The sequence below is a fragment of the Natrix helvetica genome (assembly GCF_964273705.1).
Source record: "Natrix helvetica genome assembly, chromosome: Z".
Taxonomy (NCBI): domain Eukaryota; kingdom Metazoa; phylum Chordata; class Lepidosauria; order Squamata; family Natricidae; genus Natrix; species Natrix helvetica.
The window spans coordinates 134,628,364-134,655,362 of record NC_138554.1 but is presented as its reverse complement, the minus strand read 5'-3'; the positions used below and the strand labels follow the sequence as shown (position 1 = coordinate 134,655,362).

General features: G+C 44.5%; 1 protein-coding gene across 6 annotated transcripts in view; it reads right to left on the bottom strand.

Moving 5' to 3' along the window:
• The window catches only part of ACVR2B (activin A receptor type 2B), an 85,356-nt gene extending 58,787 nt beyond the window's left edge, over positions 1-26,569 (bottom strand). For all 6 annotated transcript variants that reach the window (XM_081932928.1, XM_081932932.1, XM_081932929.1 and 3 more), the window contains exon 1: positions 25,595-26,569. In XM_081932928.1, the coding sequence (XP_081789054.1) occupies positions 25,595-25,646 (52 nt within the window). In that variant the 5' untranslated portion in view covers positions 25,647-26,569. The remainder of the gene's footprint in view (positions 1-25,594) is intronic.
• Positions 26,570-26,999: the final 430 nt, after the last annotated feature.

Sequence of the window (26,999 nt, the reverse complement as noted above, 5' to 3'; positions counted from 1 at the left end):
TTCGTCCCTCTGTCTGGCTCCACAATTGATAGGAGTTTCGGTTAGGACAGGTAAAGGAAAAAGGATGCCACGCTAGGAGGAGACTCTATGGTGGGGAACAGGACTTCCAGTCGGCAGTGGAAAAAGGTTGCCGGGCTAGGAGGAAACTCTATAGTGGGGGGAACCAGACTTCTAGTCTGCTCCAGAATTGAACGGGGGGCTTCTGTTTAGGACCTTTGTGGCTTTTTGAGTGTTTAAGCTTGCCGACTCCTGGTTTAGTGGTTATAAGGAACCCAGTTAGAAACCAGGAGACTTGTGAGTTCTAGTCTTGCTTTAGGCATTAAAGCCAGCTAGGTGACTTTGGTCCAATCACCTGGAGACAGTGAGTTCTAATCCTGCCTTAGGCATTAAATTTAATTGGGTGACTTTGTCCAGTCTCTCTCCCTCCCTCTCTCTCTGTCTCTGTCTCTCTCTTTCTCTCTCTTAGGCCAACCTACCTTACAGGGTTATTGTGAAAAATAGGAGGAAGAAAGATGTTTAAATATATATCCACCCTCTCGAGTTATCTATAAAAACAATAAATATGGGATTAAAAGAAAGGTCTAATTCTAAAGAAGCAATAAACGCATTCGACAAATAGGCGTACTGTACCACCCAGTTTCAGGAAGAAACAGTGAAATAGCCGCAGGGGCAGAGAAGGCACCGCAGCAAACCCCAGTTAAATTTCCAGAAAGCCACAAAGTTGATTGCCAAATATGCATTTCCACATTGCAGAATTCAGCAGGGGGGGGGGGGGGCGGTGGTGGGGAAGTGACTTCCCAGGGTGAGCTGAGGACAGGAAGAAAACAATTTGTCCTATTTTCCCAGGATAGGTGAGCGAAGGTAACAGGACAGGAACCAACCGCACAGCACTCTGTGGGCACTTTGTGTGCAATCGGAACTTGTAAAAGATGCAACAATACTCTTGTCTCAAAAGGGATTGATTTATTGAGGGCAGAGAGGTTGACTTCCTTGTTTAGATCCTGCCAATCAGATTCTAGTCACGGCTGCCGGGGGGGGGGGGGAAGCAGAGCTGATCTGATGCATTAACTCACCTCAAGCTCGTGAGAGAATCTCCCCTTCTCCCCATCTACACTGCAGAGTAGATGCACTACAAAACACCCTCGTTAAATTCTCCCCCACCCGCCCTGGCAGTTTGAGGCCGAAGCCATTGGGTGTTCGATTACAAAGTGAAATAAGTTGCTCAACCTGATAGGCAGATTTTTTTTTTAAAAAAAAAAGTGTAGTTAAGATATAGGAACTTGCATTCCCACACACAATAAACTTCAGCTGGAAATACTAGAATACCGGGCTTCCTGCATGCACGAGATCGGAAGTGTGTGACAAGAGACCAAAAGGATTACACAACACCACTGTTTCCACACTTGTGGACTGTCGAGGTTATGACGTTGGGCCAGCATCAGGGAGAACCAGAGGTGGTATTCAGCAGGTTCTGGCCAGTTCTGGAGAACCGGTAGCGGAAATTTTGAGTAGTTCGGAGAACTGGCAAATACCACCTCTGGCTGGCCCCGCCCCCATCTATTCTCTGCCTCCCGAGTCCCAGCTGATCGGGAGGGAATGGGGATTTTGCAGTAACCTTCCCCTGCCATGCCCACCATGCCACATGCAGAGAATAATTTTGAATCTCACCACTGGGGAGAACCTGTGTTCAAGTCCTACCATCAGCCCCAGAAGCTGCCCAGATGTCTTTGAGACAGCTCCTTGGTCTTCCTTTCTCTCCCTCAGCCAACCTACTTCGCAGGGTTGTTGTGCTAGAAGAAACAACCTGCCAGCCAGAGCTGCGGCCCAAAGAGCAGGAAATCCATTTAATAAATCAATGAATAATAAAAGAATGGAAAGGGAAACCTGAAGATATGTCAGTGTTCCTGTTCAATAGGTCTTCTCAAAAGCAAAATAAGGTCCAGGCAGGTAGTCCTTGGCTTACGACCCACAACTGAGCCCAAAATCTACATTGCTAAGTGAGAAATTTGTTTTGCCCCATTTTATGACTTTAATTGCCGCATTGGTTAACTGAATCCCTGCTATTAAGTTAGTTAACAAGGTTGTTAAGTGGATCTGACTTCCCGCATTGACTTTGCTTGTCAGAAAGTCGCAAAAGGGGATTACATGACCCCGGGACACAGCAACCGTCATAAATATGAACCAGTAGTTGCCAAGCATCCGAATGTTCTTTGCAAGACCACAGGGATGTTGCGACGGTCATAAGTGTGAAAAATGATCCCAAGTCTCCTTTTTTCGTGTCGTAATTTTGAACGGTCACTAAACAAAGTGTTGTAAGTCGAGGACTACCTGTACTTTTATCTGAATGGGCCTTTTTCGGAAGGCAGGACAATTAGTTCTAGAGCAATACAGAAACAGTCTCCCAGCCCCCCCCCCCCCTCCGTGGGTGCACTTCCCATGAAGGATGGGGATAGAGTGGGGTGTTATTTGGATTAAGGGGGATTAGGGAAACTGTAAAGACCGCCCCTCTCCCCTTGCCCATACTATCTCTTTCCCATCTTCCATGTCAGAGTTAAGCACAGGATAAATCTTGTTTGCTGCCAAATTCCCAGAGACAAAGGCACAAGAGATTTTTTTTCCTCTCTTTTGAAATGCTGACGTATTAACCACCTCCCTTTCTTTAACTTAAATAGTCTTTTGCAAAGAGATTCCCAAGAACTACCATGAGCATCTTCCTCCCCTCACCCCACCCCCCCACCGGAAATTCCCAATCAGGCATGACATACTAACCCCTTGCTTGGTTAGTTAGTTCGTTAGTTAGTTAATTATTATATTTTTATCCCGCCTTTACTACTTTATAAGTAACTCAAGGTGATGGACATACATAATGCTTCTTCCCGCTTCTATTTTCCCCAAAACTACTTCAAACATATTATGCCTCAAACTCTCTTGCCTGCCCTGAATTTTGAGGATGAGGTAGAAGTTCACAGAAGCCATACAAAGAGTCGGCTTTCTTCTTTAAAAAGCCAGGCAGGCAGGTAGTTCTCGACATACAACCCCGATTTAAGCACCACATTTCTGATGCTAAGCGGAACATTTGTTAAGTGAGTTTTGCCCCCTTTTTGCCACGGTTATTAAGTGAATCATAGCAATTGCTTTGTTACTAACACGGTTGTTAAGTGAATCTGGCTTCCCGCATTGAGTTTGCTTGTTGGAAGGGGGAAATCACGTGCTCACCCCCACACCTCCCGGGACTCTGCAACTGTCATAACTGCCAGTTTCTCAGTGCTTGAATTTTGATCACGTGACTTTGGGGGGGAGGGGTGTGCTGCAATGGTCGTCACACTTTTTTCAATGCTGTGGTAACTTTGAATGGTCGCTAAACAAAGCGTTCTACGTCGAAGGCTGCCTGTATTTGGACCAGGGCTTGAAGGTGGTTTTCACCAACCAAATATTTCCACAAACCATGTTTAAAACATCCAGAAGACAAGAAGACGGTTAATTCTATCTTCCAGTCAAGTTGTATTTTATTTTCGGGTATACGTTGTTTTCTTTTAAATTTTTAATTGTAAGCTGACCAGAGCTTGCTGTGAACTTGGGACAACTTAGAAATAAATAAATAAGTAATGAACTTAATACTGGAGCTTATGGAGCTTACTTGAGTTTTTTCAGCCCAGTGTTTCTTGTTGATTCTAACCAATGCTGGTGTATTGATGTTTGGAAAAAAAAACCTTCCAATTTAATCATTAGGGACAAAGCAGTTTCCATGCTGGATCAAAAATTGCATCCTTATGACACTGAAACTTGGAAATGTTTCCTTCCTCCCCTTATTTACTTCCTCCCTCCCTCTCTCCTTCCTTCTTTCCTTCCTTCCTTCATATGTGTCTTGATATCCTGAAATAAACGCTACTGAGGTTCTTTGCCAAATCATAAGGAAGAGAGTTGACGACTTTGTTTCAGATTAACAGAGTTGGAAGGAACCTTGCAGGTCATCTAGTCCAACCCCCTGCCCAAACAGGAAATCCTATTTCAGACCAATCTCTTCTTAAAAACCTCCAGTGTTGGATCACCCCCACAAATTCTGGAGGCAATTCGTTCCACAGATTGGAAAATTAAATTAAATTTAAAAGTTCTCCATGTCCATAAAAAAACAGGGAGAGAATTTCAGAACTCTATTCTTTTTTTCCAAGCTGATATATAAATAACTTTTCACTTGTTGAATTCCTACAACCTCATTCCCTATTTTATTCTGGGTTCATCTGATAACCAGAGCACAACAGGGTGCCTTGAAAATAAATACTGAGTCAATTATAAATAAGCTGGAATGCTAGGAAGGACCCCCATGGAATGCGGTGAAGTGCTAAATGATAAAGAGAAAAGGACTTGCTGTATTTAAGAATCTTCAACTCTAATTTCCCCCCCACCAGGAGTATTACAAAACAAGGAAATGATAAGTGAGTTTTCTTTCTTACTCTATTTATTCTTGTTGCTTTCTTTTCCTCACTTTACTAGGACTCAAGAAACTGCATTTATTTTTTAACCGTTTCTGGTCCTTCCACAAACCTTCATTTAGTGACGGTTTGAAGTTACAACAGCACTGAAAAAAAAGTGATTTATGACCATTTTTTTCACGGGTAAGACCATTGTATAGCATCCCCATGGTCACATGATCAACAGAACAGAAATGTTGCACCCAGTTGTGGTTAAGTCAAGGACTGTCTGTATGCAAAATAATTTTTGGGATTTCAATTACCGAAACGAAACATTCATTCATGATAGCCTGATGTACTACTCCATTGAGTTATTAGTTCTTCCTCTGCAAATTGACTGCACCTTTTCCAAAATAAGCATAAAATAAATATGGGGTCCCTTATAGCTCACAGAGTTAACACTGTCATTCATGGGCAAATCCTTTAAGTGTCGTAAAAGGAAAACGCAACCACCCCAGGACACTAAGCTGGTGCTTTCCTTATTGTGCAAAGGGGCCTGAAGCACAAAAGAATTACACAAACAGCAATGACAAAAACCCTACTCTGTATAACAGAAAGTAGGCTGGGTCTTCCCAAAAGCAAGATTATGCTCTTGCTCATGTGCAAATATATAAGTAAACATGAACCAGGAAGAAGAAAAGATGCTATAATCCTATAGATGGAGGTGTGTGTGTGTGTGTGTGTGTGTGTGTGTGTGTTTTAAGTTAAACAGAATGGTTGGCTGGAAATGAGAACAGATTGCGATTCTCTTCAGCTCCTTCATTGCAAAAAGGGCCCTACTGTTTTCATTCTGCCTTCTTTAAAATAGTAGCTTGAGCATTGAGGAGCCAATGGAAATTTAACAAAAAATAAATAAAAATTAAAAAAAAAAAGATTATTTCTCCATGACCTTCCAAAGAAAACACTGATGAAAGCCGGCCTAAAAAACCCCTTTTCCCAACCTCACTTGGATGTCAAGTAATGTGCTTGTAAACAAAAGTAATCAAAATAGCCTACAGGCAGACTCTTAATGACTATATTAAAGACATATAATTAAGCAGCAACATTTGGTAGCAGCAAACACACTCCCCACCTAAAGTGCAGCTGCTGAGTGCTGTCAAGTCCTGCCACTAACAGGCAGCCAAGGCATTTGGGAGCAGCGTAGGAGAACTGCTCTTTACAATTTGATGGTATGATCAAAAGCACGCTTGGGCTGGGTGTAAACAGAAGATTTGGTTCCTGTCCCAGCTATTTTGGACTCCACACCAGTGTTTCTCAACCTTGGCAACTTGGAAGAGGAGTGGACTTCAACTCCCAGAATTCCCCAGGCTGCCAATCATGCCTCAAACTGCAACACCACCCTTGCAATGCATTAACAACACAGTATGGTTGTTAACTGGAGGGAAATTAAAGCAATGATTAAAAATGCAACCTCTAAACACAACATTCATTTATTCACTTACTTACTTAGCCGGCTTACAGGATGCTCCATTCAACGACTGACTTTTATATAAAACAATAAAAGCAAACACATTAGTTAGAAAGCTTTCGTGCCACTGAGGATGGGGGGAGGGGGTTTCCTGGTACTGGGAAGAAGGTTACTTTTTTAATGGTTTTGTTAGATACTTGTTCTAACTACAGTGGTTTCCACCAAGGTCCTCTGTTCAAGCTTCTCATGGGTCGCCGGCTAAGATCCCACTTAGACCGGCTACACCCCAATTATTCTGCCTCATTGCCCCCCGACTCCACAAGTAAGATTTGGACGTTTAGCGTAGGGGAGTCGGTATATGCCCACAACTATGCTGGGGGAACTCTGTGGATTCCTGCCAGAGTGATAGGCATCACCGGCCCTCGCTCTTACCTCCTAGAGCTTGAGGATGGTAGGAATTGGAGAAGGCATAGTGACCAACTCCGTGGCCGCCTCTCCAACTCCACTCTTAGACAACCAGAGGTAACTCCTGCATGAGTTAGCCAAAGCCCTACCCAAACAGAGCAAACACTCACTCCTTCCACGACCAGCTCAAGCCCGAGGGTACCGGGAAACTTATCTGGTTATGTTGCAGGCCCGCAGCGAGTTCCGAGTGAACCGGCTCTAGAAGCTCCAGCTGCGGCCTGTGAAAGGTTCCAGGAGCTTCCATCAAGCGCAGCTGCGGAGCAAACAGGTGTGTCCGACTGTCCAAGGAAACCCCTCCTACTGAACTGCGCGGGTCAGGCAGAGTTACCCAAAAGCCCGCCTACCTGCGTGACTACGTAACAAGTAGGATTGTTCCATCCAAGAGGGGAGGGGTGTTAGATACTTGTTCTAACTACAGTGGTTTCCACCAAGGTCCTCTGTTCTGGCGGGAACAGAGGTTTAATCCTATTGGTCGAAGGGTCTGACAGCTCCCTATAAAAGGGCTGCTGTCAGACTCAACCTTCGCTGGATTGTTCTCACTTCTTGTACTTTAATAAAGAGCTGTTGTTACCGTTAAGCCTGTGTGTGCCTACCCATTACCCAATCTAACAGGTTTAGATTACAATTTCAATGCGTGTAAGGAAAGTAGACCAAAAGAAAGTTCCATGTGGATTAAGAAATGACCTGTAAACAGACTGCAGCAAGTATTCCTCTACTGCACTGATCTCAATGCCTGTTAGATTTACCCCACAATTTCAGCTTCCTTAATACCTAGTCAAACTTGGCTCTTTAGGCCAGTGTCAAAGTCACAGAAACCTTCCTACCTCATCTTATCTACAGCTTTGCAATTTCTATTTTGACCCAAGAGAACGGATCTACAGAAACCCATAAAACAATTTTGCACCCTGCACAAAAAGGCAAGGTTCAACTCATGAAACCTTGCATTAGCGAGGAATTTTTTTTAAAAAAAAAAATTTCAGCTGGTTGCAATGCTGTGGGATATAATATCAAAGGTCATCTTTGTTCGCAAATGCCTATCTTAGCCTGCAACTTTGAAATTCGTATCTGGATCATCTCTGGATGTTTTAATTTTTATTTTGCCTGCAAAAAGTTTTAGCAGGGCTATGATTTCAATACTGTTACACTTTCAAAATAATAAAATAAAATAAGTGATCCTTGGCACCGAAGGGTATAAAAAAACCTATATACTTTGGAAATATTGGGAGGTTTTCATAAGATTATAACATTAATGGATAGTTTTTCCCTCTGTGGTGGCAATAAACTAGCTGGTTTGTTTGCAGCTAACTTTCCAACAACCTGTAAAAAAAATTAAGACACTAATGGAATCTGCCCTTATCGTGGATTCAGATAGATAGAAACTTTCAACATCTCCCGTTCAAAAGTGAACGCAGCAAAGTGAGATCAGGTGTGGAAGGCTCTGTCCTGGCAGTGGTGTCATAGCATATGTCCCCCCCCCCCTTTCCTGTCTTTGCTGGCAGTGGGATTTCTGTCGGTAAGAAATCAGTGAAGCATTCTTATTTTGCCACTATCTGCTTGGAGTTTTAAAGAAAGATTCTGGGAATCACCTTAGGTCAATTTCCCTGCTTTCTGTCCATCTTTTGCATCCTTGCCCCCCCCCACCCCCCATGGTATAGATACTGCTAAGAAATGTTAATAAAGGTAAACATTTATGCTAGTTGTTCCTGACTCTAGGGGGCGGTGTTCATCTCCATTTCAAAGCCGAAGAACCAGCGCTATCCGAAGACGTCTCCGTGGTCATGTGGCCGGCATGACTAAATGCCGAAGGCGCACGGAACGCTGTTACCTTCCCACCAAAAGTGGTTCCTATTTTTCTACTTGCATTTTTACGTGCTTTCGAACTGCTTGGTTGGCAGAAGCTGGGACAAGTAGCGGGAGCTCACTCCGTTACATGGTGCTAGGGATTTGAACCGCCAAACTGCCAACCTTTCTGATCAACAAGCTCAGCGTCTTAGCCACTGAGCCACCGTGTCCCTAAGAAATGTTACCTGGGCTTTAAAATGACCCAATGCTAGGAACACTAGAGCTGCCCAGGTCATTCCTGGTGGAATTACAGTTGAACAGCCCCTGGGAAGCAGCCTTTGTCCCTTCTCTTTTAAGGAGAATGTTTAGAAAAATATCCAGCCAGGTGGCTAAAAACAGACATGTACTTCCTTTCACTACACGGCTAACAGGTAGCAACAGACAGAGAAGACCATGTTTTGGGGAAAGAGGCTTGGGAATCTAATTCATATAGTCCTAGACTTACGACTACCTTTGGGACAAGAAAATTTGTCATAAAGGCATCATTGACCATACCAGATTTTATAGCCCTTTTTGCCATGTAAGCAAATCACTGAGACTGTTAAGCAAAAAAATCACATGATTGCAACCGGCAATCTTCCCAGGCGAGACTAGAACTCAAGTCTTCTGGTGATTGGCTCAAAGACACCTAGATTGTCTTCGTGGAACTAGAAATTACTTTTGCCTGGTTATTGGCCCAAAGCCAATTAGTTATTTCTGTGCCTAAGGCAGGACTAGATTTGAGTCTCCTGCTGATTGGCTGGAAGTAACCCAGCAGGTTTTCCTAATTAAGATGGGCTAAAATTCACAGACGCCTGGTTTCTAGGCCAGTACATTAACAACTACATCAAACTTCTTTGACTTTTGGCCCAACTTTTGAAGTATTAATGTGTACCTAGAACCTCATAATGTTGGTTCCACAGGCTATGGTAACTTTGCCTAATTGTTATTAAGGATAACTGCTTTCATTGCCTTTTAAAATTTGCTTTATGCTGCTGTTTCCACCTGAATTTTATCTTTTGCAAGCTATCTTTTCATTTCGTAGCACAGAATACATATCTTGCAACAAACAAATAAACGAATGAACAGGTTGCATTACTTGTGCTGGTATCAGGAATGGATTTAAGCAAGACCTCCAATTTTTTGCAATCAATTTCACACACCTCCATCTTGCAGGCAGGGAAAAAAGAGGCAGCAGAGAGGTAAATTTATAGCTACCAAACTTTACACAAGAAACACCAGCTGCATTCAGCCAAAGGAAGTATGGTGAGGAAGAGAGAGAGAGAGAGAGGAAAATAAAATAGGAGTGATAATGCTTTCAAAACAAAGAATATTTTCTTCCTATCCAAGTATCTGTTCTCTGGACAAGCCAGCAGAGTTTTAATTATCCTGACATTTTTTGACATTAGTTTGCAGGAATGGGCGGAGGCAGGGGTTATGTGTGTTTGGGAAAACAAATGTGTCTTCTATTTCTTTTAATTCCTATAACTGGGTTGGAAGGCTGAGAAGCTTATTAAGAATGTGCCAGAGATAAGCATTGGGAAATGAATAACTCCACCCGTCTTTCTGCCCAGGAAAGATACGGAAAAATAAGGGAGTGCTTTCACTCAAGACCAGCTGTGATGCAGAGAGAGGCAAAAGAGCATCTTGGAAGAGAACATCAAGCTTTGAAGGGGAATGGCAAGAGATTAAACACCAAGAATGGCAACAACCAGGGGTCTGTGCTGGGAAGCAGGGAATTAGGAGTATGAAGGAGTGAAACATGGCCTTACAGTTTGTCCCTGACTTACAGCCACAACTTGAGCCCCAAGTTTCCATAGCTAAGGCAAAGCCATGGCGAACTGAATTTTGCTCCCATTTATAACCTTTCTTGCCCCAGTTGTTAAGTGAATCACTGCAGTTATTAAGTTGGCAACATGCGTATTAAGTGAATCTGGTTTCCCCATTGACTATGCATGTCAGAAGATTGCAAAAAGGACTTTGCAACCACCATAAATATGTGTCGGTCCTAGTTTTGTTCACAAGAGCATTGAGGCTTTAAATGTGGGGAAACCCAGTCATAAGTCATTTTTACATTTTGACACCCATAACAAAACTTTCACGGCTAACTACCTCATCCTGCCTCCAAGACATTTTTCTGGAGGATACTGAAATACAGGTCCCAGCATTCATCATTACTGTAATGTTTGTGGCTGCTGGGAAATGGGGCTCATTCATATGTGGAGGGCCACGTGTTGCACGTGTGTTTGTCTTAAGAGCATCTTTCGGAATTTCAGACCACTTCATAAAACTTTTTTTTATCCTTCCCCTATTCTTTTTATAAATAGGGTGGCAAATATACTTTGTTGCTTCCCCCTATTTTCCTTAAACAACAACTCTGCGAGGTGGGTTGGGGTAAGGGAGATTGACTGGCTCAAAGTCACTCAGCCAGCTTTCATGTCTAAGGCGAGACTAGAACTCCCAGTCTCTAGCGATTGGCCTAAAGTCCCCTAGCTGTCTTTCATGCATAAGGTGGAACTAGAACTCAGAACTTCCTGCTGATTGGCCCCAAATCACCCAACTGGCTTTCATGGCTAAGACAGGACTAGAATTCACAACTTCCTGTTTCCTAGCCAGGTGCCTTATGCTGATAAAATCTCATAGGAGGTTTTTGCAGGCCAAATTTAGGGGTGCATTAATATAGTGCCATGCTCTGCATAGCATCAATTCTGCATTGATTGATTCTTCCTCCAATTAAAAAGTTCTAGGTTTCTGTTTCTATACCATTATGCAATGTTTCACTTTGATACATAGTCCTCAATTTATGACCAGTCATTTAACGACTGTCGAAAGTTGCATCAGCCACATGTATTTTGGTCACTTTGCAACTAGCAACCTTTATGGCTGCCTACAGCATCCAGCAATCCTGGATGACCACAATTTCTCATTTCTCCCCCAGCATTTATTCCCTGTCTCTGGCAAAAGACCACCCGCTGGGGAAAATAGATTGGGGGGGGGGGAAATGGACTATGGTGTTTGCTTAACTGCTGCACTAGCATAACAATCACTTAATCACTAGCATAACAATCACTTAATCACTAGCACAAAAAATATTGAAATCCAGTCAGATAATTCCTCGACTTACAACTATGGTTCCAGCTTCAATTATGGTTGCAAGTAGAGGACTACCTGGAATTGGCCACCATTCCCCATGATGTGGCTTTAAGATAAATGCTAAAATAATTCCCCTTCAATTAGCCCAGAAGGTAGTAAAACGATCCTTATCTTTTCAAGTTCTCCCGAATACAATCTTCAGCTGCAGCGTTTTCCCCCCAAAGCTTTGAAAACAGCTGCCTGTTTCAAATAGGATTTATTTGAATGCCATTAACTCTGCCCACGTTATGCTCCTTGTCCTGCTGGTGGCATATATTTGAGTTTGCTTTTACTACCCTTAAATTGGAACATGATGTAGATTTTTCAAACATTTATCCCAAATATTTTCATCCTACTTTTCTCTTTAAAAAGAAGTTAGGCCCCGTAGCCTCGGCTCAAAAATACAATCCTGTGCCAAGATTCGCATTATCTCGGGAAACCACAAAGTGGTTTGCTTAGCTTGGCTTATCACAATGTTTGAATAAAGGTGCCAAGGGCAGCGTGATTTACTTTTCAATTAAGTTTACTTAGGGCTGCAATTTAAACAGTAATCATAAGAAATCTGGAAACCCTACAGGAAAGTTGGAGGGGGAATGGAGAGGGAAAGAAAAAATAGAATTAAATCAGACAAATCCAAGCAGTTTGGGTTTCCAAAGGACCTACCCTTTCTCTTAAATGAAGTTAACGAAGAGTGCTATCTTGTGTATGTGTTTAGCTGAAAGTAAAACCACTTAAAATTCAGCAGGATTTAATCCTGAGTAAAGTGTGAATGAAGTTATAGCCCTAAATTAATTTTCCTGCCTTTCAAAAACATGATTTTCAAAGCTTCTAGCATCTAGATTAAAAACAAACAAACAGACTGCAATCTTCCACACAAGTTGCTGTAAAATAACACTTCTGTTGAATTATTAAGAGCCGGGAAGGCAAGCTATAGATCTCAACAGGCAGAGTGCAGCTGTTAGCTCAACAGAAAGTCATTCACTTCCCAAAGTTGGAACTCTGAAATTCTATCAACAATAACTGTAAAGTGACTCTACGAATCCTCGGAGTTTTGAACCAGCTTTCATATTTAGGAGAGCTATTTTTAGCTAGCTTGAGTTTGTCAAACACTAAGTTTGAAGAGTTTTACACTCTGGGAACAATCTGCAAGCTAATAAACCAGAAAGGGTAGTAGATGGTCAAAAACGCAATGGGTAAGTTTATTTTTTAGCATCAACGCATGCAGGAGAAAATTAATCACTGATGACCTGGCCTTGGGCATAACCAATTATGAACTGATGGACACAAGGACTGTAGACCATTGCATGTTTCCCCTACAGACACCCCAAAGGTGTTTATCGCTAAATAAATATTATTCGGATTGCTTTTGACTTTGTTAAAAGTTAAGACTCGGCAAATACACACCTCATTGTCAATGGAGGTTTGTCACTCAACCTGATTATTTTTTCCTCCATACTGTATTTTAAGTCATGCACATACATCTGAAGGTGGATAAAGCTGTTGAGCTTCTGGCAATTGACACTGAAAGTAAACTTAAAAATGCAATCCACCAGGTCTCTCTTTGATTTCCTAATGTTCAAGAGAGATGCTAAATTTGCACTTCATGGCTCTCAAATGCTGGGGTTGATTTTAGACTCCTGTCATAAATGCAGTGCTATGCCTTGATGGTTTGTCATAAATGTCATTGGGATGACCCAACTATCAATGCAAGTAGTCCTCACTTAATGGCTGCCCTGTTTAGTGGCCATTCGAAGTTACAACAGCCCTGAAAAAAAATAACTTGATGAGTGATCCATGAAACAAATGACCATCACAGCATTAACAGTGATGGATTTGGGGGCATTGGGCAATCAGCATGCTTTTATAACGACAACAGTATTCCATGCTCACATGTTCACCAATTGAGTGCTTCGTGGACAGCTTCGGACCAGCAGAGCCAATGGAGAAAGTGGCACGTGATGTTTTGCATAATTACTGCACAACTTAGTGAGAGTCCCTGGCTCCAATTGTGTCTGTTAAGTGAGCACTACCTGTAGGAATGCAGAAGACAATCTATGGAGATGCAGAAAGCCAGTATGTTAATGTACTTACCCAACAGGAAGACAATCCTTAATTTAGGAAGACTAGACAGGAGAAAAGCTATAAGCACAGGACACCCCCCTCCCCCGAGCAACACACAATTAGATTTGCCATCTCCAGCTTCAATACATTGACTCTGGACCAACCACCAGGAAATAGTGAGTTCTAGCCTAGCCTTAGGCATGAAAGCCAGCGGGGCGACCTTGGGCCAATTCCTCTCTTTCCCCACAACAGGATTGGTTGTTGTGGAGAAAAAGGGCAGAATTGTGTCCAGTGATGGGATCCAGGTTTGAGCGAACCGGTAGTTGGAAGGACTTGCTTGCCCCTCCCACCTCTCCCCGCCACTCCCAGGAGTCTCCACTCGGCCCATTTTAGATGCCAAGTAAGGGCAGGGGCTGCGTGGAGGGTCTGGGAGGGCATAAATTGGGCCTTCCGGAAGTCTGAAAATGGACCTGTTTCTGGAGGGACCCCGGAGCCCGCAGGAGGCCATTTTGACCCTCCAGGAGTCTCGGGGGAAGCCTCCAGAGCCTGGGCAGGGTGTAAACACATGCCCACTCCCCTGCAATGGTGCAGGAGGCCAAGTAGACCACGCCCGCCCAGCAACCTGGCAGAGAACTGGTTGCTAACATTTTAGAATCCCACCCCTGGTTGCGTCTGAATTTTGTTCATGTGACGCTGGGGATGTGTAAAAAAATGATCATGTCACTTTTTCCAGTGCAGTTGTAACTTCAATCACTGAATGTGTGGCTGTTAAGGCAAGGAGTACCTGTACAGATTTGCCACTGTTATTTACTAGAATATTCGGGTTTTCCTTTGTAATCTGTAGCCCCTGGATTTCTTAGTGGCCTCCCATCCAAGTGTCATTTATAACTGACCCTACCTTCGCTTTCAAGGGCAGCCAGGCGCTAACCGCTCTCTTCCTAAATTTCTGAAAACACGTTTTTCCACCCAACAATGGTCTGCGGAAGACTCAGATGGCATGAAACCCAAGGTAGCGGGCGGGTGGCACCCATTTACCCAGCCCCAATGCCAGTCCCTCATATGCGCAAAGGGCCCACCATGAAGGCAATCAGGCCGTTTCTCGGCGTCCCTTGTGCATGGCAGAAATGACTTTCATTCATTAGAGGTGACCGTGAGAGACGAGGATTATACTGAAATAAATAAAAAGTATTTGAAATATGGCCCGTCTCGTGACGCCTGTTTGCTTATTGAGATCACTTGCCACACAATGGCTTTGGAATCTTTGGTGGTGTGGGATATATTAACCCCTTTAATGCCAGCTTAAATGGGACCACAAATGATGTCACGCTAACAAGCCTCCCTGGTTGCTTCTGAATTTCCTGGTGGTTGTTTTTCATATTGACAGACACTCAATTAATGGCTGTTTTGGAAACTTCTGGGATTTGAAAACATCTTAAGGTTGCCAAGGTTGAGAAACATTGTGCTAGGACGATGGCGCCTCCCCTTTACAGATAATCCCCGACTTAACAACCACCTGTTTAGTGACCATTCAAAGTTACAACAGCACTGGATAAAAAGGTCTTAGAACTAGTCTTTGTACTTACGACCATTGTGGAATTCTGGTCACGTGATCGAAATCCGGATGCTTGGCAACTGGATCGTATTTGCAGCACCACTGGAGTGTCTCAGGATCACATGATCGCCGCCCCCCCCTCCCTTCTGCAAACTTCTGACAAGCAAAATCAATGGGGAAGCCAGATTCACTTAACAACCGCAGTAATTCACTAACAGGTACGCGTCAAGAAAGGCTGTAAAATGGAGCAAAATTCGCTCTATTTTGTTTAGCAACAAATTTTGGACTCAATTGTGGTCATAAGTCAAAAGCAACTTGTATTTATCTGCTCAGAGAGGGCAGGGATGCAAAACCTGGACTTCTAAGGTTGCGTAAGGCACTTAAATCCTACTTTTGCTACCGTCTTCTCTCTCCTCACTATGGTTACTAAAAAGGATTGTTTCTTGCCATGGTGATTTAGAAAATAGATGCCCTCCCAAGGGGCATGCTTCTGTTTAAAAACCCCAAAATTTACCCCAAACGAAACTGTACCCACATATACACGGATTCATTCTGCAAATTTAACATCGGCCTCTCCCACAAAGTGGGCCACTCTGGGAGCATAAGCATAAGTAACTTGCTTAACTAAGCAGTCAGGAACAGAGTTAGAATTAAGGAAGGGGCGGAATTCCATGAGAAGAAGAAGAAAAGATAGGGGGGGGGAGGAAGGAAGCTAAGCAGAATCATAGCCTTCAATCAAGCAGGCATCACCTTAACTCATCTGATTTTGATTTCTGTTGTGATTCCATTTTAACCGAAGAAGAAAATGTCTCCCCACCCCTCAAAAAACATATATGAACTTTTGTGGGAGACTGTAGACATTACCACCACATGGTGTAATTTGTGGGTAAGTTTCAGTTGCTGAAATGTGCCAAACAGATGTGCAAATGATCAAAAAAAACCTGGCATACTGATTGGAAAACATGTGTTGTCTTGGCCGCAAAAACTGATGTTTAGGAGAAAGACACCACAAATTATCCCAAAAGCCAGGAAAGGGGAGGGGTCCTCTTCCCCCCCATCACACATACACATCTGCTGAATGAAAGATAACACAACTCTGTGTTGAAATTTTGCTAAAGGGAAACCTTTTCTGGTGTCAACAGTTGACTGCAACTTGATAAAACCTGGTTTTAAAAAAAAATCCTTAGAAGAGTTGATTTTTCAATCTCTGCATATATGAAAACGGCAAACATTTGCAGGTACAGCAGCCCCAACATAGCTATTAACAAAAACATTTGGCAAGAAACCAAATTGTTTCCCCCAACCGTCTTTGCAACTTATCTTTAAAGTGTTTTTCCCCCCTTTTCAAAAAAAAAAAAAAACACGAAGGAACAGAAACAAGGAAAAGAAGGGAGGGGGGGAATAAAACCAGCAGACTGAGAAAATGCTTTGAGAATGTAATTTGAAGAAATTCAGAAAGGGCAGCATCCTCGAAGCGGCTTTGCAATTTTAATAAAACAGTATTTGATTTCTTTATTTAAGAAGGGTCTTGACATTATGAATTCTCCGCAGTCCGAGGATTCGTCATAAAAAAATCATTAACAGAACTGAGGGGGAAGAAAGAGAGAAGCTGGAAACCCAATCAGCGCCTTGTTCCATAACCTTGCCTGAAAGAATCTTATTAAATCTTAAGATATTTAATACTTCTTCACAACACAACTTAACTAGGTCAGAATTAACAGAATCTGCATCCCCAGCTCAATGTAGTTACTAGTTCTGTTGGGTTTTCTTATTTGGCTGTTTTGAGTCCTTACCAATTAGCTTCACATGATAGATAGATAGATAGATAGATAGATAGATAGATAGATAGATAGATAGATAGATAGATAGATAGATGATAGATAGATAGATAGATATAGAATTAGCTGCTTACCTATTGTGCTTAGCAATACATTCAATCCAACCCATTCGTGCTTGTTCTACAAACCACAATTGAAAATCCTGCCTTAGCATTAGGTATGGATATATCGCATCCTTTAACTCCATATCTACCACTCAGACTGCTGATGAACAATTAAAAACCTTGACAAATTAAATCAGATTTCTATTTAAGAATGACAGAAAGAACACCTAATAATAACCTGAGCGCAATATAGCCAATATATAAAAGAGATGTTTCAGAATTCAGTGCAGTACAGAGAACTTTAAGCCTAGAGAAAATCTTTGAATTCTCCTAGTTAAAGAATTTGGGAGAATAAGAATTTGGAGAACAAAGCTAGAAAAAGCTTTGGACATTTATTTATTTAGAGCCCATAATATCAGCATGGAAGTATCCAAATGTAGGCACTTCATATGTTATTCCTGGCCACCAAATCAATTTTCACCCTCAGTGGGAGGGTGGTGCAATTGCTGTCAAGGCAGGAACTGAATAAACATTACTTTGCAGAAAAATACCAAAAAAGAAAAAAAAAAGAAACCATCATTTTTTCCTTCTTTCATCATTATCTTGGAACTATATATTTAAAAATGTCATTAATAATGTTTGTGCCAGAGACAACATGGTCACTCCTTGAAGCAGGCAGCATACATGCTGTCCTTAACTTATGAACGTTCATTTAGCAACTGTCTGAAGTTACGACAGACCCAAAAAGGGATTAACAACCCAGTCTGAAGTTCTGATGGACAGGGCCCCCCTGTGGTCACAGGACTGCTTGTTCAGTATTTGGCAACTGGCTCACATTTAAAGCCATTTGCAACATCCCACAGTCAAGTGACCACAATTCATGGTTTGCCAAAAACCAGTGTTTATATCATGTTTCTAGCAAAAAGAAAAGAAAAAACCCACAACCCACCCCAATATCCCGATTGATTCTTTGTGTTCACTATGCAACCTTGGCATTTACTTAATGACTTCTTCTGCCAAAAAGGCTGTAAAATGAAACATGCTACACAGTGACTTGAATAATGATTATTATAGCTTACGACTGTAATTGTGGGCTTGATTATAGTCATAAGTTGAGGACTATCTAAGCATGCATGAAAACCAGCCACAACATTGCCAGTTCAAAATATCTACTAGTTAATTTTCACCCCAGGACTTGGCATCTTTCTAGATGAGTTAGGATCATACTTTCCAGATTGTCACATCCCTGGGAAGATTAAAAATGATCACATGATCCCTGTCATAAGCGCATGCCAGTTGCCAAGGCCCTAAATCTTCCTGACCATGGGGACGCTGCAACAATTGTTAAGTGTGAAAAACATTCGTAAGTCACTTTTCTGAGTACCTTTGTAACTTTAAATGGCCACTGAATGAACGGTTGTAAGTCAAGGACCATAGGTGCAAGTGCTACAAATATTTTTTTTTAAAAAAAACAACTCCACATGTATATGGATACAATCAAAATACATCTGTTTTGGTTTGACTTATAAGGTGCTTCCACTAATTGATATAGATTGGAAATCATTCATAAATTGTATGCTAAATGGATCAGGATTTCAACCACACTGAGAATTTAGCTCTTATAGCAGCAGCAACAGTTATTATATAGGATTACAGTTCATAACAAATCTGGATGTTATTACGGAGTCCACTAGTAGCATTTCCTTTTAGAAACACACTACACGTGTTTGCAATTCCCCCCCCCTCCCCTCTCTCCATAAAAAAGGAGGAGCCTCTGGAACTGATACTTGGGAATAGTTTGAAATATGCCAATTATACATATATGGCATACTGGTAATCCTCGACCTTCAACCATTCGTTTAGTGACCATTTGAAGTTAAAGTGGCACTGTAAAAAGTGGCTTACGGCTGTTTTTCACACTTAGGGTCATCACTGCAGCATCTCTGTGGTCACGTGATCGAAATTCAGGTGCTTGGCAACTGGCATGTACTTAGGACGGTTGCAGTGTCCAGGTGTCACGTGATTCCCCTTTTGCAAACTTCTGCCAAGGAAAGTCAATGGTGAAGTCAGATTTACTTAACAGCCCAGTTACTGACTTAACCACTGTAATGATTCACTTAATGACTGTGGCAAGAAAGGTTGCAAAATGGGGGCAAAACTCAGTTAACATTACTTGCTTAGTAATGGAAATGTTGGGCTCGGTTATGTTCATAAATTGAGGATTACCCTTGTGTGTTTTATTGTTCTGGCTTCAAGCCACAAAGAATTATAATGTGGGTGGGCCTATCAATGCTTTGAATAAATAACCCCCTTATACTTTATTTGCAACGTTGGGGAAAACATACAAGGAACAGAAAAAGGGAGTTATTAAAAAGCTGAAAGCATCAGTACAGAAGAGCAGTGCGTAGGTGCCTAAGGATAAACACAGGTAAACTTTACTTTCATGATAACAATAGGATCAACGGATCCAATTTTGAAGAAGAATAAGTGATTCATATTGCAATGTGGGCTGGAGCATCTCATAACTGTTCGGTGCCTCTTAAAGCAGCCGTGTCCTCTCCTAGGTTCATTTGCCTCTGGGGGTGGGGGAAAAGAAATTTCATTAAGGTGAAACGCATGCTCCATATTTGCTTCTTCAATTCCAGTTCCTTGCCCAGTCCTAATGAGATGAAACTGGTAGGGCAGGTGGTGGATTCTCACAGTAGCCCCTAAACACCCCATCCTCTAAGTCAGCTTGCAATTTTCCAAGCTCAGGTTGAGATTCCACATTATTTTTTTGACTGTCAATAGATGAGATTTGTCCAGAACTAATTTCTTTATTGACAGTCATCGCTTCCTTGTCACTAAATACAGAGTTTATCCTTTTCCAACAAGTTGCAGCTGTCGTAAGTTGTTGCACTTGGGTATTTATTCTGTGTCTATGAAGATGTTAATGTAGAAGCATTCCTTGCCCAATCAACAGATAAACACACTGGGCATTTTTAAATGCAATACTAAAATCATGTTGCCATTTTTCTAATGGTTTTTAAGACCATGCCAGTTCATGAAACAAGACGTGGCTTGTTTTGAAATAAACTATAATGAAATCACTGGATTATGAAAGTTACTTTTCTCAGTAACATTTGTGGTTAGCTTCAAACAACAGATTCTTGGGTCATATGATCATAACCTCCCTTGTGTTTATATATGTTTGAGAACTTTAAAAAACACTGAAGACCACAATTCACGTCTGAAGGATCAAGCTGCATTCCTGGTTTATGTAAAAAAAAAATGCAGGTAGTCCTTGTCTTATAACTGTAATTGGGGCTGGAAATCCAGCCTTAACTCATTATAAGTTATAAGTCCAGGCATCCATAGGACTGGAAGTAAATTTTGCAGCCTGTTTTGCAGCAGTCATTAAGTGGTTGTTGAGGAAAGGCAGCAATTGTTAAGCTAGCATTCACATTGTTAAGCAAAACCAATTGTTTAAATGAGTTGCTGTTGTTTTACAGAAACATTGAGAAACAACTGTGGGACACCACAACTGGTCACAAAACTGACTCACCCAAAATCCGGGTCATGGGACAGCCAGGGGTGTTCTACAGGTGAGTGGAGGATCATAAAACGACAGTCGTAAATCAAAGACTACCTGTAGAAGGACTTTAAGGGAAAATACGAAAGGGACATGCAATACCATACAATTTCCCACACCTTCCCTCCACTGAAGAGCATAAGGAGGCCAGAATGAGGATTTACAATAGATTTAACGATGAAAATTCTCATAAAAACTGTGCCTTGCACTGGCTGAAGGCAAAACCCATTTTAATTCCATTGATTCCCACTTTGTTGGGTGATCCATACTTGTGGATCTACAATCAGCTTCTCCCCAATTAATTTCCCTGTTGTGCAAACCATGATTGACCATGGATAGATATTAAAAGATAACTTTAAATACAAAAACCTCTAAGATCAGATAGAGAGCCTTCTGTTTGTTTGCAGGAGTGTCAAACCAGCAACCTACGTAAAATAATGAATGTTATCTTTCCATGCAGGTTCTGTTTATCAGTGCAATCTGAAACCTGTCCTTCAGTTTAATTTTTCCAGTTCTTTTAGAACTGTTCATTTTGTTCAGGGACACCCAAACAGCTGTGACAGCTGATGGAAGGAAGAAGAACCTCTGCAGTTCAACACCAGGCCCAACATCCCAGCTGCTTTAGAATTACAGGTAGTCCTTGATTTCACAAACATTGAGACCTGGATTTCCGCTGGCCATTAAATAATCCATGCCCAATTTTATGACCTTCTTTGTCATGACTGTTAGTGAATCACTGCGGTTCTTAAGTGAATCACAGAGTAATTAACTGAATACAGCTTCCCCCACTGACCTTGTCAGAAGCTAGCTGCGAAGGTCGTAAACGGGGACTCACATGAATCCAGGACCTGCAACCATTAATAGCTTGGTTGCCAAGCACCTGGATTTCGATCACGTCATCATGGCAATGCTGTGATGGTCATAAGTGCGAGGACTGGTCATAAATCATCTTTTTTTTAGTGCCGTTTTAACTTCAAGCCGTTGTTTAAAAATGGCTGTAACTTATACAGAGTGATAAACCTTTAAATCAAAAACTGAGAGAGACAGTACTTCTAAACAAGGAATGTCAAACCTTAACAACTTTGAAACTTGTGGGCTTCCAACTCCCAGATTGGTTTGCTGGGGAATTCTGGGAGTTGTAGTCCACAAATCTTAAAAGTTGCCAAAATCTCTGTCCTAAACCTCAGCCATCGCACTGGTTTGTGCTTTCCTGGCTTCTAATTCAGTGTTGGATTACTCTTTAGTAAACAGATTTAGGAGGACTATTCATTGGGCACAAATTTCCTTTAAAGTAAGTACCACAATCCTGGAAGAGTCCTGATATTTAAGGTGGCATAATCTATATCTAACCATAGATTTTTGTTAATAGGGCCTTGGACAGTAGTTCAAGAGTTTTGTGTTTTTAAAGCCCCGGCACCATTAACTTTGGCACAGCCGTTTGTTGAGTTTAATTAGCAAGCTAATGAAACTGGTCTCCGGCACAAGAGGATAAATGAAGAAAGGCTCTGGAAAAGTGTTTGGGATACAATTGATTGCTTTTTAAGAAAGCAAGATGAACTTTTGTTGTTTTCTACCAGGAACTACTGTTCCTACAAGGCAGATTTCATTTCTGAAAAGTTGAGTTACGGGATAATTGGCAAACAAAACCATAGTGGCCATCACCAAGTGTGTGTATACTCAAATAGATAAGCAAAGTACCCAACCATATTTTGTTCTTTTTACAGGATGCCATCGGCTGCTCCTCTCTTTTGGGAAGGGGCTTGATGGTTCACCTTGGCATTTAAAAGAGAAAAACAAGCCTGATAACCTGCTAGTTACTTATTCAGGTTATTAGTATCACCAGCTATCCATATGCAATACACAGGGATGCACACAGAGAGATCATGCATACACAAACACAAAGTTTCAACACTTCAGTTACAGATTCCCAGCTAAGCCTTTCTAGGCAGCTAGAGGAATTTAAGCTTTGCTAAAACTACCTTCCTTTACAAGGCAGTTGGGGGTTAACTGTTTACCTGTCCCTAGGGACAGCCTCGCTATTCCCATCCTTGTTTAAATTTTCAGAATTACATTTTTAGAAAGCCAGCGAAAGCCTCACAAGCAAGGTTCCGCGAGTTATTTCTAAAGGCAACTTTTAATTGCATTCCAGCATGGGTGTAAATATAAGCACGGTTCCAGCATAAAAACCCCAGTTTTGTTTTAGAGAGCGGTAGGAAGGACAAATAAGCAGTGGGGTTTTTCTTTTTTCTGCTCAGTAAGCAAGCAAGCGCAGCGGATAAACAAAAAATCTTTTTAAAACAAAAATCACACAGGAGAGAGATGACCTAAAAATAGCCCCATCATATAAATCATGTTTCCAAAACGGGGAGCAGTTGGTGACTGCAGGCGTGCAGAATTTTGATACCGCAAGCGCACAGCCACACATCTAATATTGTTGCTACAACCTATCCTGGGTCTTTCCAGAAATCTCTAGATGGAACCAATGGGCTTTCCACGCCAGCAGAATTTCGCCAAAAGACCCCAGCAGCTCAATTCAAGCAACGCCTGGATGTTTGGACCACTAGCACACTGCAAACGCTTTCCTCCCCCCCCTTTTTTGCACACTGAAGCTGCATTAAAATGGGGGGGGGAGAGGAAAGGAAAATGGAGCGAGCTTTGTTTACAGCACGGACCCGGCGAGAAGGCAGTGACAGTGAATGTATAATGGGCACCCTGAACAAAGAAAACCCAAAGAAGCAGCCATTTCGCCGGCTTTAACCCCTGCCAGGATTTCGAGGCCGCTTGAAAACGAATCTACAGGAGCCGTGGACATAAAGCGAGGGAGGAAACGGTTAAAAGGAGATGGGGGGGGGCACCTACATCTATCTAGCGTGCCACAGAAGAGCTACGGAGGACGGGGGTTCCCTCCTCCCGGAATGCTTTGTGGGGGGACTCTGAGAAAGGCAATGGAAGGATCATCCTGAGGCCCGTTCCTAAAAGAGAGGCGTAGCGGATGGTACCCCGTAATTGGAGGGGGGGGGGTAGGAGACCAACTGAGCAGCATCTTGCAGCTTGCGGAAAGATGCTCGCGCAGCAAACGGGCTGGGCAAAGGATAGCGTGGGACAATTTATGCCCAGAACCGAAGCAAGCCACCGGGCGAACTCAGGGCACCCTCGCCAAGTAGAAGAGACCCTTTTCTATCCCTAGTAAGCCTTGGGAAGGCTCCCTACGGGATAAGGGGGCAGCCTTGCGAACGCTCGGCCGACGCTTTCCAGGGTTCAAACCCCATGGCCCCCTCCCCTCCCGCGCCGTCCAGTGACGTCAGCGCTCCCTGTTGTTGTTATCCCGCGGCCACGAGATCGGCGTGTTGCGCGCGCCGCGTTTTTCGGCCAAGCCGCCGCCGGCGGCGGCTACCAAACTACCGCCGCTGTGCTGGACGTTGCTCCAGCCTCCCCCCCCCCCGAAGGGTGATATCTCTCCCCTTTTCGCGGACCCCTCCTAAAGTCTCCAAACAAGGAGATGGGGAGAGGAAGAACGCATAACAAAAGCTGAGGTAGTGAGACCCTCCGCCTGCCCGCCGCCCCCCCATTACGCGCCAATGCTCGCCTCCCGGCGCTGGTGGAAGGTTTGCCGTGCAAAAGAAAGGAAGGCGCAACACGCCGCCTCCCGCCCCACCGTCATCATCACCTCCTCCTCCTGAAGGCTGGGGCGGGAAGAGAAAAGCAGATTTGCAGCGGGATCAGTGCTGTGGGACAATAAGGCAACATTTCCATAACAAGAGAAAAGGGTCTGGCAGCAAAAGTTGCAGCCCGGGGCTGAAAAACATCCCTTTGCTCCGCGCTCCCCATGCACGCGCACCTCCCCTCCCCACGCTCCTTTCTTTAGCCATCGGGATCGTCTCCTCCTAATGGGGGGAAAATACCAAAATAGTGAAAAGCCAGACACGGTCCAGGCAAGCAGGCGTGAATGTAAACCAATCTGCACCGCCCGACCCACCACCACCAACAATCCTTCCCGATCCCCACAATCGAGCTTCGTTTGAGGGGGAAAAAAGGGGGGAATAAAATTCCTTCGGGATAAGTTGCTTCGGAAGCAGGGCCTTGCCAAACCCCGGGCGGCCGACACCCTCATCCGCTTGTTTACATTTGCAACTTCTCCGCTAACATGCTTGTTTTCTCCACCCTCCGAGAAACCCGGCCCGACTCGGGCGAAAGTTGAAAGATTCCCCCAGGGAGGAGAAAAGAGTCGGCCGCCCTCCTTCTCCAGCGCCGGCCAGCAGCGTTTGCAAACTGGTTTGAAAAGAGCGCTCTGGTCTGTTCAGCCACCGGGTAGTTGCCGCCAATAAACGCGGAGGAGATCGCCCGGATCTGGCTGGAAAGAACGCTTTTCAAACCACGCAAAATCGTCCTACGGCGCTGGGTAGGAGCCGGCGGTGCTCCTCAACGCCCGAAGGATTTGGGATAGCCGGTCTAACACCAGGCGTTATCTTGAAAAGAGGGTGCAATGGGTGGGGGCAGATGGAGGAACCGCGCGAATAAAGGAATCCCCAGGGAACTTGTAAGAGGAGGAAAAAGAGAGGAGGGGGCTCTTTGCAAGGTTCTGTATTCCCCCCCCCTTCCCCATCGCCTGGCGAGAGCCGGGAGCAAAGCCCCGAGGCCTCGCGCGCCCTGCGCCTGTGCTGGAGGGAAAATGAGATTATCTTTCGCCAGGGCGAAAAGCCGGAGCACGCGAGGCGAAGGGGAAAGCCGAGCTGCGCTATCCTCTCCTCTCCTACTCTCGGGCTCAGCTTTGTTTCTCTCTTCCCCCCCCCCCCCCACCCCAGCACATGCCCTCGCGGGAAGCAGCCTCGCGCTCCTAGAAGCGCACCGGCCTTTCGGGTCTTTTCCAACGGGGCACCGCTGGAAACACCCTCCCGTGTTTCAATTCGCGATCAAAACACGCGGCCACGAGAGGGGAAGCAGAAGCGAGAAGCCACGGTTGCCCCCAGTGGCTCCCGCAGCGCCAAAGTGCGCTTGTTTTTGTTCTTTTCCCCCTCTCCAGTTAACCAAATCTCACCCCGTTTAACACTTGGGGTATTTCCCCGATTTGGTTGTCTGCACATCGGGTTTGATGCTGCTGGGAATCACTAATATTATTATTATTACTGTTATTATCGTGAAAATAGGATTATTATAAGGCCCAGCTCACACACACCCTTTTTCTTTTTTAACAAAGGAGGAGGGGTGCCCTTCGCAAACTTTTCCCGATACTTACGTGTGCAAATGCTTCCCCAAAGGAAGGCGAAAGTTAGCCACGAATTCTTCATTGTCCCTTTTCTCTCTCTCCGTCTCTTCCTTCTGTTTCTTGCCTGCTGGTGCGAGGAAGGGTCGGCGGGGGAAACGAACGGGCGACTGGGAGGGAGGGCAGACTTCAAAAAACTGGCCCCGTCCTTCTCAGCAACAATGAAAGGGGAGGATTGAAATCCTTCCCGGCTCTCGGATAAAGCAATCAAAGTCCCGCAACAGGAGAGCCAAGGAGATACGTCGGGGCGGCTCTAAATCCTCAAGACAGGTGGATCGCAGGCTGCCCGGTCGGCTCCCGGCGCAAGGCTGCCGCTCCAATTCGCAGAGATGCGTCGATCAGAAGAGGACCCGCTTCTCCGGGTCTGGTGGGTCCTGGTGGCAGAGAGGCCAAGCAAGCCCTCTGCCAACTGTCCCTTCCCCAAAGCGTCCCTCTTCTTCTTGGTCTTCTTATTCAGCAGCCGCGGCGGTAGGAGGAGGCGGGTGGGCAGAGGAAAAGCCGAGGAGGCGGAGGAGAAGGCGCGGCGTAGCCCCCTCACCAGAATTGCCCGTCCCCTCCCCCAATTAAATTAAATCTCCCTCGCTCGCGCGCGTCTAAGTCCAGAGCAAGGGGCGGCGACAGCCAGCAGAACAAACTTTGCCTCGGGGAGTCCTGGGGGTCTCCAGAGCAGGCAGCACTCAGGCAACGGCGGCTGCCAACATCGTTATCAAAACGGAGCGTGAATCGCTCCTGCGGCTTCGGTCACGTCCTCCTCCTCTTCCTTCAACACCGCCGCCGCCTATGCCGTTCGGGCCAGGAGAAGAGGTGACGAAGGCGCTGCTGCTGCAAGGGACAGACGGAGCGCGATAGGCAGCCTCGCTTTCGGGCATCGCTCGCCGGCTCGGCCGCTCGGGAAACGGGCGAGCAGCGTGCCTACCGCTACGAGCGGGAGGCGAGACTGAGGCTGCAGTTGCCATGAACAGGCAGGCAAAAGCAGGCAGGCGCGCTCACGAGCCCGCCCCGCGCGCCTTCGAGCCCGCCCCTCCCCCCCCGTTCGGGGGAAGGGGGGTGGATGGAACGGAGGATGAGGTGTGGTGTTTGGAGGAGAGGCAGGAGCCCGGATGTTGGGTGCAAAAGTGGGGGCCAGAGCAAGGGAGGCGGGACCAGGGGACGATGCTCGGCAAATGACTGAGGCGGGCAGCTGCCCGTCAGGGTGCCCGCGAGGATAGGACTTGCCCGGGAGGAGAGGCGGACGGCAGGTAGCGCGCCCGTGCCTTGGCGTCCGAGAGTTTGGCGGGTGGCAACCCGCCTTCGCCCCTGGAAGGGTGAGCCGCGATGAAGAGCTGTACGATCGCTGGCCTCTCTGTGGAGCCTGCACGTGTGGTTGCGCGCACACACG